Source organism: Aspergillus foveolatus (assembly GCF_047715535.1).
Source record: "Aspergillus foveolatus strain CBS 279.81 unplaced genomic scaffold BDW70scaffold_22, whole genome shotgun sequence".
NCBI classification, from domain to species: domain Eukaryota; kingdom Fungi; phylum Ascomycota; class Eurotiomycetes; order Eurotiales; family Aspergillaceae; genus Aspergillus; species Aspergillus foveolatus.
In genome coordinates, this window is record NW_027396086.1 from 95,028 (window position 1) to 112,055 (window position 17,028).

General features: G+C 51.3%; 4 protein-coding genes across 4 annotated transcripts; 2 read left to right on the top strand and 2 right to left on the bottom strand.

Moving 5' to 3' along the window:
- Nucleotides 1-1,853: 1,853 nt before the first annotated feature.
- BDW70DRAFT_135681 (glutamate synthase (NADH)) lies at nucleotides 1,854-9,503 on the top strand. The gene is made up of 5 exons (XM_073736732.1): nucleotides 1,854-2,646; nucleotides 2,713-2,753; nucleotides 2,812-6,156; nucleotides 6,214-6,239; nucleotides 6,300-9,503. The coding sequence occupies exons 1-5, from the start codon at nucleotides 2,471-2,473 to the stop codon at nucleotides 9,090-9,092; spliced, it is 6,381 nt and encodes a 2,126-aa protein (XP_073596240.1). The 5' UTR covers nucleotides 1,854-2,470; the 3' UTR covers nucleotides 9,093-9,503.
- Nucleotides 9,504-9,656: 153 nt separating this feature from the next.
- Nucleotides 9,657-10,692, bottom strand: BDW70DRAFT_150029 (uncharacterized protein; the record flags this gene model as incomplete). Its single annotated transcript, XM_073739099.1, has 2 exons — nucleotides 9,657-9,807; nucleotides 9,839-10,692. The coding sequence occupies 2 exons, from the start codon at nucleotides 10,690-10,692 to the stop codon at nucleotides 9,657-9,659; spliced, it is 1,005 nt and encodes a 334-aa protein (XP_073596241.1).
- A 252-nt stretch (nucleotides 10,693-10,944) lies between these two features.
- BDW70DRAFT_47437 (EMI1 family protein) lies at nucleotides 10,945-11,952 on the bottom strand. The gene has a single exon (XM_073744090.1). The coding sequence runs from the start codon at nucleotides 11,861-11,863 to the stop codon at nucleotides 11,198-11,200; it is 666 nt and encodes a 221-aa protein (XP_073596242.1). The 5' UTR covers nucleotides 11,864-11,952; the 3' UTR covers nucleotides 10,945-11,197.
- A 202-nt stretch (nucleotides 11,953-12,154) lies between these two features.
- Nucleotides 12,155-16,813, top strand: BDW70DRAFT_150031 (RNA12 protein-domain-containing protein; the record flags this gene model as incomplete). Its single annotated transcript, XM_073739100.1, has 4 exons — nucleotides 12,155-12,359; nucleotides 12,409-14,670; nucleotides 15,050-15,290; nucleotides 15,337-16,813. 4 exons carry the CDS (start codon nucleotides 12,155-12,157, stop codon nucleotides 16,811-16,813), a joined length of 4,185 nt encoding a protein of 1,394 aa, XP_073596243.1.
- Nucleotides 16,814-17,028: the final 215 nt, after the last annotated feature.

The following is a 17,028-nucleotide window of genomic DNA, read 5'->3' on the forward strand; positions in this document are numbered from 1 at the left end:
GCTGAAGGGGGAGCTCCTCGCAGAATTTGGAACTTCACATTTTGCCTAATTTAACTTCAGTATTTTCGCTGCCATCTCTGAGCGCCGCGGAAGGTTGCGGGCAGCGTGGTTTTCGTTTATCTCTTCTGATAATATAGCCGTCTCGCAGGCAACGTCTTTACCCTACTGGTGTTTATCACTTTTCTGCGGCAGCCTTGGCAACATTCGACTCCTTGCCGATTCTGTAAGCCAAGAGAGATCGTTCAATAATATCATGATTGCTTCTCCCCATTATTGTCATGGACTGATGCCGTCCGACGTCGGTCTTCAGGTGTTTGGGGATGAACTTCGACCACAGGCCATGTGCATATTTCCGAATCCAGCACATTGCTGTGACTGACCAACAGCCTGGGACAAAGGGTGGGATAAGCAATGCATCCCTGCACTGCTCCACCTCCAGTATCCAATCATCGATCTAAACGGATCTTTTGATCTCGTTTAGGGCGGAGAAGGGGAAAAGAAAAGCATCGAGGAAGCATGGGCGAGCGATTCGGGGCGATGTGGCCAGCGAACAACACTAGGTTTGTTTACTTTAAGCGGCTGCCCCTCCTTCTAGATGATCGTTTCTAGAAGACGAATAGCAGAGAGGCAGCAGAGATATTAATTATCTTCTGAAGCGAGACGGGAAATTAATCCTTGAGTGGCAAACATAAGGCTCTGACTCACTGCTCGCATGGCTTGACGAAGACAGCGGCTACGTCGCCTTCCAAGATTATTATCCGAAGAGTCTGCCTCTCACCGAATTGTGTCTACAGAGATGCAGAATCTACAGAGTATACAGTTAGCGAGACTTCAAGGATCGTCAAAGCTCGTGAGTAGCAAAATGAATCGCCAATGAAGATAAAAGATTGGGCATGGTTTCACCGTTAGTTTGCTCCTCTGTTGTCCCTCCAACTCTTGCACCGTTCTTCATTTCTTCTTTGAACTGCAGGACACATCTTGAGAATTAAGGTTGCCTGGGTTGATGAGGTCCTACAGAGGGCGCAGTATACACTTTCGGGTGTAAACGGGATGTCCTACTTTTCGAATCTTCACCGAGAGGCCGCCTTGAATCATGCTCTAGTTGTGCCGTATGATTTGTATGCGTCCACTATTATCTTTGATTATTTAGACTCTGCTTGCTCAGGTGAAGCCATGCAGATCTAAGAATCCTAGTAAGACGACTTCCATAAGCGTCGGGGAAGGGGGGTTGTAAAATGAAGTGGAAATACGAATACTAGCTCCAATTGTTCCCCTTAGCGCCGTCTCTTGCATTGCTTTCTGCCCCACCGGCTTGGATCTTTGACGTAGGAGTAACCTAATCTTCTTGTTAAAGGGTTGAAAAGCCACTACCTTGATTGGCTGGCGGTTTCTTATCTCTCACCTGCTCCCCGGCTTTGGAGACGTCCATGGACGGCCTCCCGCTGTCCTCATCATCTCATCCCGACGTATGCAGAACCACAAACTGCTAAACAGCAGGGAATAACCCCACGAGTCTACTCTTGAGTACATTTGAGAAGGCGTGAATTAGTCTGCGTAATTGGCCTAGGGGCGGATGCAGATCTTGGAAGGAGAGCTGTACAACAGCAAATCTGACTTTTTGATACTGGTCTTGCATGTGAAGTTTTGCTGAAGTTTTGCTGACCTAGTTCCTGGTCCGTCCCAGGTACTCCAAAGTAGCGTGGTGGCGGACATTTTTTCGTCCAGGAGCGGAAGCCGCCGAAAACAGCTCTGCCCTGCTATTGTGCCAGCGTAGTATGATTCACTTAGAGCGCAAAGGGTCTGTCTGCTTCTTTGCTGTGCATTAATTATTTTTTCTTAAAAGGCCAAGTCGTCTACTCCGCGCGTCCACTGCAGTCCTCCGGAGTAGGTATTATACTTAAGCAAACGGAATTTCGCCACGGATCATTCTCTTGTCGACCGTGGTCGTAATTCCTTCTCGATCCCCACCACTGTATTTTTCCCAGTTACTCCTGTACAGGGTGTCCGTCATCCCGTGATCTCAATTGAAACATCCTCCGGCAGTGTATGGGTGATACTCCATAATACGATACCGAAACTCGGAGACCAGACCAATTCCCCGGACCTCTTTCTCCCGTGCTCCTCCCGCCGCCCACTGCCCACTGCCCGTAGCCCTGCCCAGTCACTTTTTTGCCTTTACTACGCAAGCCCCCTCCCCCTCACCCTGCTCTTATTTCTACGGTTCCCCCATTATCTTCCACCTTCTTTTCCCTTTCCCTCACTTTACTACATCATCCCGGAGCTCGACGTTGGGCAAATATCATTGCAACTCTTTTAGCTGTTGCCCACGCTCCGCCATTGACGACATAGCTTTAATCTACACATCACGACTACTGCCCCGCAGAAACACAACAGCGGCGGCCGATCCCAAAATCCATCAGCAATCCCCCGGTTTCTGTCATTCCATTCTCTGTCGGCCACCGGCGGAAGAATGGGTCTGAACTTGGAGGAAATCTATGGCCAAACTATAGTTGAGGAGCAGAGCCCGAACGAGTATTCGGAATATCAGCCGAAGAAGGGTTATGGCTGGGCCAACACTCTACCCGAGCGGCAAGGTCTTTATGACCCGGAATATGAGAAGGACGCTTGCGGTGTAGGCTTTGCTGCGTAAGTTGATTTCCTATCTGCAACTAATTTGAGAAAGCATGTACTAATTTGTGCTTCATCCTGCAGCAATATTAAAGGCAAGGCTAGCCATAAGATCGTTAGCGATGGTGAGTCCCTAAGAGCAGAAATGCGGGAGAAAATCTGCTGACATGACATCCTTTACAGCCCGGAATCTGCTCTGTAACATGACGCACCGAGGTGCGGTTGGTTCGGATGCGCGAGATGGTGATGGTGCCGGTGTAATGACCAGTATCCCTCACAAGTTCTTCATTAAAAACTTTGCGCGCGAAGTGGGAGTGGATCTTCCCCCCCTTGGCCAGTATGCCGTCGGTAACCTTTTCTTCAAACCCGATGAGGAGGCTTTGAAGGAGTCCATCAAGCAGTTTGAGGAGATCGCCACATCGCTTGGGCTGCGCGTACTTGGGTGGCGTGAGGTTCCTCGCGATTCAACCATTCTCGGTCCCGCAGCTCTGTCTCGAGAGCCCACCATCCTGCAGCCGTTCGTGGTGCTGAAGTCCGCTTATGGCGAGGGAAACAAGCCTGAAATAACTGATCCAGAGCAATTTGACACGAAGACATTCGAGCTTCAGTTGTATGTCCTGCGAAAGCGGGCTACGCACATCATTGGTCTTGCCAACTGGTTCTACCTGTGCTCTCTCAGCAACCGCAACATCGTGTACAAGGGTCAGCTCGCCCCTATCCAGGTGTACCAGTACTACCACGATTTGGTGAACGTTGACTATGAAGGTCACTTTGCTCTCGTTCACTCTCGTTTCTCTACCAACACATTCCCCTCTTGGGACCGTGCACAGCCTCTCCGATGGGCTGCCCACAACGGTGAGATCAACACTCTCCGAGGAAACAAAAACTGGATGCGTGCTCGCGAGGGTTTGCTGAAGTCCGACATTTTCGGCGAAGAGCTCGAGTCTCTGCTCCCTATCGTCGAAGATGGTGGCTCCGACTCTGCTGCCTTTGATAACGTGCTGGAATTGCTGATGATCAACGGCGTCCTTTCTCTTCCTGAAGCCGTTATGATCATGATTCCCGAGGCGTGGCAGGATAACCCAGCCATGGACCCGGCCAAGGCCGCGTTTTACGAGTGGGCTGCTTGCCAGATGGAGCCCTGGGATGGCCCGGCTCTTTTCACTTTCTCAGATGGACGTTACTGTGGTGCCAACCTGGACCGTAACGGTCTGCGTCCTTGCCGTTTCTATGTGACCGATGACGACCGTATCATCTGTGCGTCCGAAGTAGGCGCTGTCGACATTGACCAGGAGCGAGTCGTTCAGAAGGGCCGTCTTCAGCCTGGAAAAATGCTTCTGGTTGACACGGTCGCTGGTCGTATCATTGATGACTCCGAGCTTAAGTACACCGTTGCCCACCGCCATGATTTCAGTAGTTGGTTGAATAAGGAGCTCGTTAAGCTTCCTGCTGTTACCGAGAAGTTGGTTGAGCAGAATGTGGATCTCCGTCACGACCTAGACAACACAACTGTTCAAAATGACCCTCGCCTCAAAGCCTTCGGGTACTCTTTTGAGCAGGTTACTCTCCTCCTCGGCCCCATGGGAGCTGACTCCAAGGAGGCTCTTGGATCTATGGGTAACGATGCTCCTCTTGCCTGCATCGCCAAACAGCCCCGCCTTCTATACGAGTACTTCCGTCAACTTTTCGCTCAGGTCACCAACCCCCCTATTGACCCCATCCGTGAAGCCGTCGTCATGTCTCTGGAATGCTACGTTGGTCCTCAGGGTAATCTGCTGGAAATGGACCCGTCGCAGTGCCGCCGCCTGCTTCTTCCTTCTCCCATCCTGAGCATTCCAGAGTTCAATGCCCTCAAGAACATCAACACAGTCCACAAGGACTGGACAGTCAGGCTCATCGACATCACCTTTGAGAAGAAGAAGGGCGTCCCTGGGTACATCGAAGCTCTCGACCGTATTTGCGATGCCGCCACTGAGGCTATCCAGCAAGGCGACAAGATTCTCATCCTTTCCGATCGTGCCACTTCTGCCGACAGAGTTCCAGTGTCCGCACTTTTGGCCACTGGCCTTGTTCATCACCACTTGGTCCGTAACAAGTGGAGATCTCTTGCTGCACTGATTGTCGAGACTGCGGAGGCCCGTGAGGTCCACCACATGTGTGTTCTCGTTGGTTATGGTGCCGATGGTATTAACCCTTACCTCGCCATGGAGTGCATCCTCAAGATGAACCGAGAAAAGTTGATCCGCAAGGAACTCTCCGACGAGAAGGTGATCGAGAACTACAAGGCCTCCTGCGACGGTGGTATCCTGAAAGTCATGAGCAAGATGGGTATCTCTACTCTAGCATCCTACAAGGGTGCTCAGATTTTTGAGGCGCTCGGTATTGATGACAGTGTTATTGACCGCTGTTTCACTGGCACTGCAAGCCGCATCCGCGGTATGACTTTTGAGCTGCTCGCGCAGGATGCGTTCGCCATCCACGAGCGTGGTTACCCATCTCGTGCTATCGTCGATATCCCTGGTCTCAATGAGTCGGGTGAGTACCACTGGCGTGACGGTGGTGAAGATCATATCAACGATCCCGTTAGCATTGCCAATATACAGGATGCTGTGCGCACGAAGAACGACAAGTCCTACGAGGCATATGCTAAGGCTGCCCACGAGCAGATTAAAAACTGCACTCTGCGTGGTATGCTTGAGTTCGACTTTGACCAGCGGACTCCCATTCCTATCGACCAGGTTGAACCATGGACAGAAATTGTTCGCCGATTCGTGACTGGTGCCATGTCGTACGGATCTATCTCCATGGAGTCTCACTCTACTTTGGCTGTTGCCATGAACCGTCTAGGTGGAAAGTCCAACACTGGTGAAGGTGGTGAAGACCCAGAGCGCAGCAAGCGCATGGAGAACGGAGATACCATGCGCTCCGCGATCAAGCAGATTGCTTCTGGCCGCTTCGGTGTCACATCCCACTACCTCGCAGACGCCGACGAGCTGCAGATCAAGATGGCCCAAGGCGCTAAGCCTGGAGAGGGTGGTGAACTTCCTGGGCACAAGGTCGTTGGTCCCATTGCCCACACTCGCTACTCCACTCCCGGTGTCGGTCTCATCTCACCTCCGCCACACCATGACATCTACTCCATTGAGGATCTTAAGCAACTTATCTATGATCTCAAGTGCTCTAACCCGCGTGCTCGCGTCTCCGTCAAGCTAGTTTCCGAGGTCGGAGTTGGTATTGTCGCCTCGGGTGTGGCCAAGGCCAAGGCGGACCACATTCTCATCTCTGGTCACGACGGTGGTACCGGTGCTTCTCGCTGGACTGGTATCAAGTATGCTGGTCTTCCTTGGGAGCTGGGTCTCGCGGAGACTCACCAGACCCTCGTACTCAACGATCTCCGTGGCCGTGTTATTGTCCAGACTGACGGTCAGATCCGCACTGGACGCGATGTCGCTGTTGCTTGTCTTCTCGGTGCTGAAGAATTTGGCTTCGCCACGACTCCTTTGATCGCCATGGGGTGCATTATGATGAGTAAGGATCCCCCCTGTCCGGTATACGTATCATTGCAGCTGCTAACCTAGTGTATAGGGAAATGTCACCTAAATACCTGCCCTGTTGGTTCCCCGGCGATTCACCCTTGTCGTATTATCTACATTTACTAATTCATTCTTTAGGTCGGTATAGCTACCCAGGATCCTGAGCTTCGCAAGAAGTTTGAGGGCCAGCCGGAGCACGTGATCAACTTCTTCTACTACATCGCCAATGAGCTGCGGGCTATCATGGCCAAGCTGGGAATTCGTACCATCAATGAGATGGTCGGTCGTGCTGAGCTTCTCAAGGTTCGCGATGACCTCACCAATCCCAAGCAGGAGAACATTGATCTCTCTCTCATTCTCACTCCTGCTCACTCTCTCCGCCCGGGTGTTGCCACCTACAATGTCCGCAAGCAGGATCACCGCCTTCACACTCGCCTTGACAACAAGCTCATTGCCGAGTCCGAGCTCGCCCTAGAAAAGGGCCTGCCTTGCCGTGTTGAGTGCGATGTTGTTAATACGGATCGTGCTCTGGGTGCCACTCTTTCTTACCAAGTCAGCCGTCGCTACGGCGGAGAAGGCCTTCCACAAGACACCATCCACTCCAACATCAAGGGATCGGCGGGTCAGTCCTTCGGTGCTTACCTCGCTCCTGGTATCACTTTGGAGCTTGAGGGTGATGCGAATGACTATGTTGGCAAGGGTTTGTCAGGTGGTCGTCTAATCGTTTACCCCCCGCGCGGCGCGGCTTTCAAGGCTGAGGAGAACGTCATCATCGGTAACACCTGTTTGTACGGTGCCACTCGTGGTACTTGCTTCTTCCGCGGTGTTGCTGCTGAGCGTTTCGCTGTCCGTAACTCTGGTGCTACTGCGGTCGTTGAAGGCGTCGGTGACCACGGCTGTGAGTACATGACCGGTGGTCGCGTTGTGGTTCTCGGTTCGACCGGTCGTAACTTTGCTGCCGGTATGTCCGGCGGTATTGCTTACATCCTGGACATGAACCAGGACTTCCTTTCCAAGGTCAATATGGAGATGGTAGAATGCTCTGGCCTTGAAGATCCAGCTGAGATTGCCTTCCTCCGCGGTTTGATCGAGGATCACCACCACTACACCGGCTCCGAGTTGGCCGCCCGTATCCTCTTGGACTTCACCCGTGCTCTTCCTCACTTTATCAAGGTCTTACCAACTGACTACAAGCGTACTCTCGAGGAAGAAGCCGCAAAGGCAGCCGCTGCGAAGAAGGTGGAAACGACTATTCCTCAGTTGCCCAGTGCTCCTGTCGAGAAGCAGAAGCCCAAGGCTGAAGGTGATACCAAGAAGGCGGAGCTGTTGGACATTGAAGACAGTGTCACCGACCCCAAGGTCGAGAAGAAGAGGACTGCTCTTATCCTTGACAAGACCCGCGGTTTCATGAAGTACAACCGCCGCAGCGAAAAGTACCGTAACCCGGCCACTCGTACCCGTGACTGGGCGGAGCTCTCTTCTCGTCTCACTGAGGATGAGCTCAAGTATCAGTCCGCTCGTTGCATGGACTGCGGTGTGCCCTTCTGCCAGTCCGATACCGGTTGCCCAATCTCGAACATCATCCCCAAGTGGAACGAGCTTGTCTTCCAGAACCAGTGGCAGGATGCTCTCAATCGTCTGCTCATGACCAACAACTTCCCCGAGTTCACTGGCCGTGTCTGCCCTGCTCCTTGTGAGGGCGCCTGTGTCCTGGGTATTAACGAAGACCCTGTTGGTATCAAGTCAATCGAGTGTGCCATCATTGACCGTGGGTTTGAGATGGGCTGGATGGTCCCTCGTCCTCCTCCCGTCCGCACCGGCAAAACCGTCGCTATTATCGGATCTGGTCCGGCTGGTCTTGCGGCTGCTGACCAGCTCAACCGCGTTGGACACAGTGTGACTGTTTATGAGCGTGCCGATCGTATTGGTGGTTTGCTTATGTACGGTATCCCCAACATGAAGCTTGACAAGAAGATTGTCCAGCGCCGTGTCGACCTGATGGCTGCCGAAGGTGTTAAATTTGTCACCGGTGTGTCTGTTGGTCCTGACAGCGAAGTCTCCCTGGATTCTCTCCGCAAGAGCAATGATGCTGTGATCATCGCCACCGGCGCTACCGTTGCCCGTGACCTCAAAGTTCCCGGCCGTGAGCTCGAGGGTATTCACTTCGCCATGCAGTTCTTGCACAAGAACACCAAATCTCTCCTCGACTCCGAACTGGCGGATGGCGCTTACATCTCCGCCAAGGACAAGCACGTCGTCGTCATTGGAGGTGGTGATACCGGCAACGACTGCATTGGTACCTCTGTTCGCCACGGCGCCAAGTCCGTTGTCAACTTCGAATTGTTGCCTCAGCCTCCTCCTGAGCGTGCTCGTGACAACCCCTGGCCTCAATGGCCCCGTATTTACCGTGTCGATTATGGTCACTCCGAGGTCAAGACCCACATGGGCAAGGACCCCCGTGAGTACTGCATCATGTCCAAGGAGTTTGTCGACGACGGTAACGGCCGCGTAAAGGGCATCAACACTGTCCGTGTTGAATGGACCAAGAGCGCCACTGGTGGATGGGATATGAAGACCGTTGAGGGTAGCGAGCAGTTCTTCCCTGCCGACCTTGTGCTTCTCTCCATGGGTTTCCTCGGCCCTGAAGACCGTCTTCTTGGAGAAGAAATCGAGCGAGATGCCCGTAAGAATGTCAAGACCGCCCCTGGCCACTACGGCACCAACGTTCCGGGAGTCTACGCTGCTGGTGATTGCCGCCGCGGACAGTCCCTCATCGTTTGGGGTATCAACGAAGGTCGCCAGTGCGCTCGCGAGGTTGATACCTTCCTCTCTGGCATCAGCTCTCAGCTCCCCGTTACCGGTGGAATCGTCCGCCGCCCTGCCGTCGATGCTGTCCGCCAGGCTACCGAGACAGTGACCATCGCCGCTTAAACGCAACAACGCAACAAATAGACTTTCGGCACGCTGGACAGGCTCCCGCGCAACGACAGGTTCGTTCTATGTCTCACGATGACGATGATCTACGAAAATACCGTGTCGGAAAATGGAGAGAAAAGACTTTGCCTTTGGATCTGCGGGATAATTGTTTAGTTGGTGGGATTGTATTCTATCTTACGATGGATTCCTGCACGGTCATGGATAGAAGGGAGATTCTTTCGAATCACAGCCTATACATCTTGCTTTTTGCGATTCAATTGTTTATTGCTTTTTACGAAAGGAAGTTTGTGCTTTGAGTGCAGCGTTTTTTCTCAAAATATGCCCAGGTGTTGGAGCGTGTGCAGTCATCTACTTCATTGTACATATTTTCCATTGATATAATTCATATCTACTATGTTCTTACAACATTTTTCGTCTAGGAATCCATAGACACTGTAAAATCTAGGCTGCATATTGGGGCAATGATGATCCCCTGTGAAATTCACACAGGAGTTTTTTATTATCCATTACTCCTCTTTCTCTCAATCATATCCATCGTCCTCGGATGCCCCTTCGTCCCTAAAACCCTTGGCTTCCTTTGTGTCCTCTCATTTCGCACATGCTCAAGGACTTCTCACGAAGACGCTGACCTCCACGACATGGGATTGATAAGTTGGCGAGCCGCTCTCCTCCGTTCCCGTTCTTGCATCCTCCTTGCCCTCCTCCTTGCCTCCTCATACATCATCATCTCTCCCGCAGACCACATTGTATCGAGTACCTCATCCCCAACAAGCAAAACCCCAGCAAGAAACTCGTACGTGTAGTCGAGCCGGCTATCTGAGATAGTCACCATCGCCCACAAGTTGCGGATGAGCATCTCGTCGTCCAGCGTCGTTGGTGTTTTTAGAATGGACTTCCGTGGGACGTGCGTGCGGTGCAGGAGCTGTCGCCTTCCTGGCAATGAGGATGGAAAAGAAAGGGAGGAGGCGTGCGGGGACCAGAATATCGATGGCTGCTCCTGTCCTTCAGCTTCTTCGTATGAGCCTGGGGGCTCAGGACTGCCGTTTCCGCTGCCGCTGCCGCTACCGCTACCGCTCGGACTTTCCCTGCGACTCTTCCTGAAATTACGACTTGAGTTCTGACGCTCGGCACCATAATCAGCACCATAAACATAGTTCTGACTCCTTCTCGTTCTTCTTTGCGGGTACTCACTTAGTCCCGGCGCAGAGGCCTCGAGTACACCGTCCGGAAACTCATTAGTTATACCACCCCAGTGAACGCTTTTTCCGTGGCGCGGAGTGCGATAGTATCGAACGCCCTTGTCGTTGCTACTGCTGCTGCTATAACCAATGCCAGAAAGGCCGCCTTCCTCGGCAAAAGAGGCCGCAACCTCCTTACCGAACTGTGGACTCAGCCCACGGCCGTAGTATGAGAGGGGCTCATGGCCGTCGTCTGGATCGTCGTAGTCATCCTCGCGCCGGCGACGGTGGAGTTTTGGTGCTGGAGAGAGACTGGATTCGCGATCGTAGTCGCGGTTGCGGGTCCGTTTGGTGGGATTGACGGCTGCGATGAGAATGTCTGAGAGACGGTCGACAAGGCTGTAAAGGATAGGCATTTTTGTCTGTCAGATTGAAATTGGTTTACCTGTCAGTTTTGAGGTCATGGGAAGGGTTTTGCTTGATTAATTTGTTGTTAAGACATACAATATCGAGGGAGAGACCATTATATAGACCTATTGTACAAAATGGGATAAAGGGGACGGGAGACAATTGCAGTCGCTGGTGGAAAAGGTCTATTTATCTTGATGAAGGCCAAACATATCCTGTCAGACCATTTCGGTTTTTTTGGGCGTTGACTTGATGAAAAGGTGGGAGGACAATGGCTGTACTCTGTGAAAGGGCTCATGTATCATGAGATCCATTCAACCCTGAAATAACTCTCTAAGGGAGAATGCCTAACCTTTGTCTTACTTTTCATCATAGCCTTGTACACATTCGTCGTATTGCACATGTCAAGCCCAGACCGAACAAGCGAAAGGTATCTCTAATCAAGCTATTAGCACAAAAACCACCACAGCGAAGAACGACCACACTTATACACAAGAGAGGAGGGCGAAACTATCAGACAGTATTAGCCGCATGCCTCGCGCGCGCCTGAGCCTCCTCTTCAGCTTGCATCTCCCTCTCCAGTGCTGCAAAATCTCCCTGGAAACACCCCTTGACCGGCTCCGTTCTCACATCCCAAACATCCTCACTACTCGGGCCCGTCTTATACTTAATCGCTTTCTTCCGATAATGATCCCGGATGATCTTCTTTTTCTCAGCCTCCCGGAGCGTCCGCGTCTTCATACACAGCCAGAAATTCTCCCAGTGCTCGCTGCACGATCGTAGTTCGCCATATCTATAAACGTTGACAAATTGCCCGCCCAGCGACTGACAAAAGAAGGCATAGTCAAAGGCGTCACGGCAAGACATCGTATCCGGGTAGAGGGATTCGGGGGCTATGGACGCTGGCGGAGATTGAAGGTCTAATGCTGATGTGCCCGTAGCCGAGTCTGTGGTTGCGCCTTCGACTGAGGCCTGTTGTGTTTGTTCGGCCTGGTTGATGTCGCTTTGTAGACTTGCCCATAATTTGGCGACTTCGGCGTCTGCTTGCTCTTCTCGGCTGAGCTTTTGTGGCTCTGATTGTTGTTGCGTTGGTGTCTGTGTTGATTGTGCTGAGGGTTGAGTTGATTGGGACTCGGGTGAGTCCTTTTTAGGAGTCGATGAATTCCAGAGCCAGCCCATTTGCAAGAATCTCGACCTGTTCCAGACAAGTAATGTGTATGTATAGATTCCGGTGCTTAAATGCAATGTTATCGATGGGCGGAGTTGCAGAGACGATGTTTGTTCTTTTGCGCTGGTTGTCTCCGCCGCTTGGCGGTGTAACTTAGGACCGGTCATTGGGTCTAAAACGAACCGATAATCTATGAACTCTAATCAGCTAGATCGACTCTGACGTCACCCGTCGCAAACGACCAGCAGCTCAGCTCTTCATCGCTCGCTCTGCGTTTACAGCATGCTTCCATCCTCGCAAGCATGACGCGAGCCCTATTTTCTGGAAGGGTGTCCCACGGTTACCGGCGTTTGCCATGCTGGCGAAACTCTCCTGCTTATCGGGTTCTGAATGTTTATACTGCCCGACAAGCAAGTTCTACCAGTACAATCCGCTCTGCGAACGTCAGCTCGCTCGAGACGGGGCATATCAATTTGAAAGATAACGAAGGGCTAGTATTTGTCAACAGTGAGAATATACGCGTGTGCATCTCGGGCATCGGCTTAACCAAGTCTAGATATCTTCCCACGAAAGCTTCAATGGCTGCTGCAATTGGGCCCTCTCAATGGCACGCATTCCTATGAGAAAACTTTGAAACGCATCAACCGCCCGCAACTTGCAGCGTCCGATCCGCTGCATATCATCCGCCGTGTACTTCCCCAAGACCTGGACATCGACATCAAAGACGTCATCCCCCGCTTCCGTGAAGGCGGTGCCTTTGTGAAGTATGCTCGCAGATCAGAAGCCACAGACGCCGAAATCGAGGCTAGTATTAAGGAGCATTTGGAAAAGAATCCTATCCGGCCGTGGTTCAACCCCTTCCAGCAAGCAACGGTTGCTCACGTCCAAGGCAGGCCGTGGATCGAAGATCTCTATCGCATTCCTAGTCCGCGTATAAGAGTTGAGTTTCATCCCGCTACACCTGAGGGGTCAGCGACAGAGTTGACCACGGAAGTCCTCTACTCGGTCTTCCGCAGATATGGAAAACTTCGTTATATTGAGCAACAGCCGCCGGACTCGAAAGTCATGCCAAGGTATGCATTGGTCGAATTCGCACGCCCTAGCAATGCGGTTACTGCCAAAAACTGCGTCCACGGGTTTACCATACCTCCTGAAGGAGGCGAAGGCAAGTCCGGCACTCGGATCAAGATCAAGTATGAAAGGAAGATTAGACTGTCAATGATCAAGGACTGGCTTCTGAGCCATCCCCGTCTAGTGATTCCTGCCGTTGCCGCTCTCATTGCCGCTATCACAGTGGCTATTTTCGACCCGATACGTACTTTCTTCATCAAAATGAAGATCAAGGCGACGCTACAGATGGAGGAGAATAAATTCCTTCAATGGGTCCGGTACCAGGTCAGCAAAGCGAATATATACTTCAGACAGAGCAAACCCGATGTTCGGGGCTTGTCAGCAATCTGGGAGGATCGCCATAACGATATTGAACAGCTCAACTCTTGGTTGACAGAGAGTGCGGAAACCTTCATTGTGATACACGGCCCGCGTGGTTCAGGCAAGCGCGAATTAGTTTTGGACCGGACTCTGAAAGACAACAAGTATAAACTCATTATCGACTGTAAACAGATCCAAGACGCTAAAGGGGACACAGCGAAGATTGCCCGAGCAGCTAGCCAAGTGGGATACCGCCCAGTATTCTCGTGGATGAACAGTATCAGCAGCTTTATCGACCTTGCGGCACAGGGTATGATTGGCACGAAGGCAGGATTCTCCGAGACCCTGGATGCCCAGCTCAGCAACATCTGGCAGAACACTGCGGTAGCCCTCAAGAGCATCACACTGGAGCACCGAAAGAAGACAGATACGGATGCGCAACTTTCTGATGAGGAATACCTTGAGGCTCACCCCGAATTACGGCCAGTAGTAGTCATTGATAACTACCTTCACAATAACCCGGAGGCTACTAGTGTAGTTTATGACAAGATCACAGAGTGGGCTGCGGGTCTGGCAACCGGAAATATTGCACATGTCATATTTTTGACAACTGATGTGTCCTTCGCGAAACCTCTAAGCAAAGCCCTCCCGAACACGGTCTTTCGAACGATCTCACTAGGCGATTGCTCTCTTGAGGTCGGCCGGAAATTCGTGCTCAATCATCTGGAAAATGAAGCAAGGAGCAAGAATAAAGATACCCGGCACGAAGAGGACCTGGCAGAACTTGATAGCTGCATTGGCGTGCTAGGAGGGCGTCTCACGGATCTCGAGTTCATGGCGCATCGTATCGAGGCTGGAGAAACGCCCCGAGGAGCCGTCACCCGCATCGTGGAACAGTCAGCCTCCGAGATTTTGAAGATGTTCATTTTGAATCCTGAGACCGAGTCACAGAAGTGGACTCACCAACAGGCCTGGCATTTGATCAAAACCCTCGCACACTCCAAGGACGGCAGCGTACCCTATAATCATGTCATTCAATCTGACTTGTTCAAATCAAACAGTCAAGCTCTCCGTGAGCTGGAACAAGCGGAGCTAATATCAATCGTCACCGTGAATGGCTCGCCTGAGAGGGTGAAGGCTGGCAGGCCGGTTTATCAGGCCGTGTTCAAGCGATTGACTCAGAACAAGGCTTTGAGCAGCCGCTTGGACATGGAGGTCCTGTCACAGCTCATCAGTAAAGAGAACAAGAGCATTGGACAGTACGAAGAGGAGCTCCTCTTACTAGGGAAGCTGCCAAAGCAGCCTCGAGAACTCACAGGGAGAATCCAATGGTTGCTACAGAAGGTGTACAACTCGCAGAACAAGATTGCAAAGTATGAAGCTGAGAGTGCAGCACTCCAAAAGATGCTGCAAAACGAGCATTAGTTATCATATTTACTTTGCAATAGTGGACAGGCCTGTATGTATTCTAGACTAACTTCTACTCTGTAAATTGATTTCACATCTTCGTTGCATTTTTTACGGGAACTGCTGATGTCAGCTGTAAATTACCGTATCGCCGCTTCTAAGGTCGACTAACTTCTGCACGAATCTCTGCCTCTCCATTCAGTAGCAGCACGAAATTTCTGGATAGTTAACCGTCTCAAATTTCTGATAACTAAACATATAGAATCTGTTTTCCTCTTATAAATCATTCCTGCCGGGGACTTCTCGCCTAATACCTCTGGGCTTTTGACCCTGAGGTACATGCGACAACTTGAATAGAGACATGAACACGATACAAACAGCCTATGATGGGCTACGGCCAAAAACACTGGTCTTGGCCGCGATATGCATTTTGATATGTGTTATCATTCTTACGCGCATCCTCACCGAACTTCAAAGCCATAAGGGGAAGACAGGCACAGCGCAACCGCGTCGGCCTAGGACAGCGCCATATTGGATACCATGGTTTGGCCATAGTCTTTCGTTCGCTCGGAATCATATAGAGTTTCTAGAGTATACCAGGTTAGTGGAATCATCCTTATTGCATTATACTTTGCTGACTGTGTAGGCATCGACTGAACGAGACTGTATTTGCCATCGTGATGAGTGGGGCAAAGCACAACGTTGTCATGTCCCCATCGATGATCAAGTCCGTCTTGACATTTAGAGGAGTAACAACGGCTCCGCTAATTCAACATGTTTCAAGGAAGATTCTCGGCGACCGGGGTGTCTTTGAGAAGCTAAACCCCTCTGACCGTCATGTGTTTGTCCATAACATTCCAAACCAATTCATGCATGAGCCGTCACTATCTCAGATATCAGGGGCTGCCGCCCAATTCATCGAACGTGAAACTCCTAATTTGGTGACTTTCTCCGCAGCCCCCATTGACCAGATGGTCTGGGAGCGGCCGGGTGATGTCACAGTTTTCGAGGGAAAGGGCCAGCAAGTCTGCGAGGTGGATTTCTTTGCACTCATTAGATATTTTGTTGGAACCGTGACGACAACTTCTCTATTCGGCCAAGCGATTTTGGACACTTTTCCAACCTTGCTTCAAGATATCTGGAGCGTTGATGACCAGTTCGCTACCTTGTCCATGGGACCGCCTCGCTATTTAACTCCAGGAATTTCTGCAGCGTATATGGCCCGTGATCGACTGTTGGGTGCTCTTGCAATATTTCACCAAGCTTTGCTACTCTGGGATGAAGGGAAAGACCTTGGGATGGAATTCCGCGACCTTCGTGATCTGGAAGACGTCTCGGAGCCGATCAAGAACCGCGCGCGCATGGCGAAGGACATGGGACTATCGCCACAAGACAGTGCTCCTGCGCATCTAGCATTGCTCTGGGCTATGAATGGGAACTCGCCTAACATCGTTTTCTACCATCTCCTTCATCTCTACGCTAACCCGACGCTCCTGGAGGATATTCGAAAGGAGATCGCCCCGTTTGTCAAAGTCTCGAGACCGAGTCGAGAGGAAACCGGGTTTCCGATACTGGAGGCACCCAGACTTTCTCTCGACATTGATAAACTGTGTGATTCTTGTGAACTTCTGAAAGCGAGTTTCTACGAGACTCTACGCTTGGACTCCGCAGGGTTGTCCTTTCGGCAGTTGACCGCAGATCTTACTATCACGGAGACCGAGGAAGAGGCATCAAAGGCAGGTCGGCCAACGCCGCAGTCTTATTCCCTTAAGAATGGCGAGCTAGTGATCATACCCCATGGCGTCATTCATAACGATCCGACACACTTCTCCAATCCCGATCAATTTGACCCTCTCAGATTTATAAAAACTGACCCGCAATCCGGCCAGAAGTACGCAAAGTCTGAGACAATGACTCCATTCGGGGGCGGCATGCCTGCCTGCAAAGGACGCGCTTTCGCGGAGAAAAAAATTCTCGCTCTTTCCGCAGCGATTATATCCTTGTGGCAGATTACGCCCGCAGAGGGAAAGGAATTCAAGATTCCAGGGCACAAAATCTCGAGTGCTGCATTTTTGCCGAAAAATGATATAAGGGTGCGGATATCACCGCGATACCCTTCGTGATGTACATAGTTTGGTTATCGACTAGAAGGTTTGTATAAAAAGGCAATGATATAGGATGAGTAACGCAAATATGCGGGGAAATCTTCTGTTTTAGCACTAGCAGGATATTCCAGCGAATTGACGATGTGCCGATAAAGCAGGGTCCATATATTCGAGGTCAGACCAATTGGAAGTCAGGTCAACATGCTGGAAAAGAATCCGAGATTCGCGGACTT

Coding starts and splice junctions, on each gene's coding strand:
- BDW70DRAFT_135681 (XM_073736732.1), top strand. CDS start 2,471: ATGGGTCTGAACTTGGAGGAAATCTATGGCCAAACTATAGTTGAGGAG. Junction 2,647..2,712: donor TGCGGTGTAGGCTTTGCTGC/GTAAGTTGATTT, acceptor TTCATCCTGCAG/CAATATTAAAGGCAAGGCTA. Junction 6,157..6,213: donor CATGGGGTGCATTATGATGA/GTAAGGATCCCC, acceptor CCTAGTGTATAG/GGAAATGTCACCTAAATACC.
- BDW70DRAFT_47437 (XM_073744090.1), bottom strand. CDS start 11,863: ATGGGCTGGCTCTGGAATTCATCGACTCCTAAAAAGGACTCACCCGAG.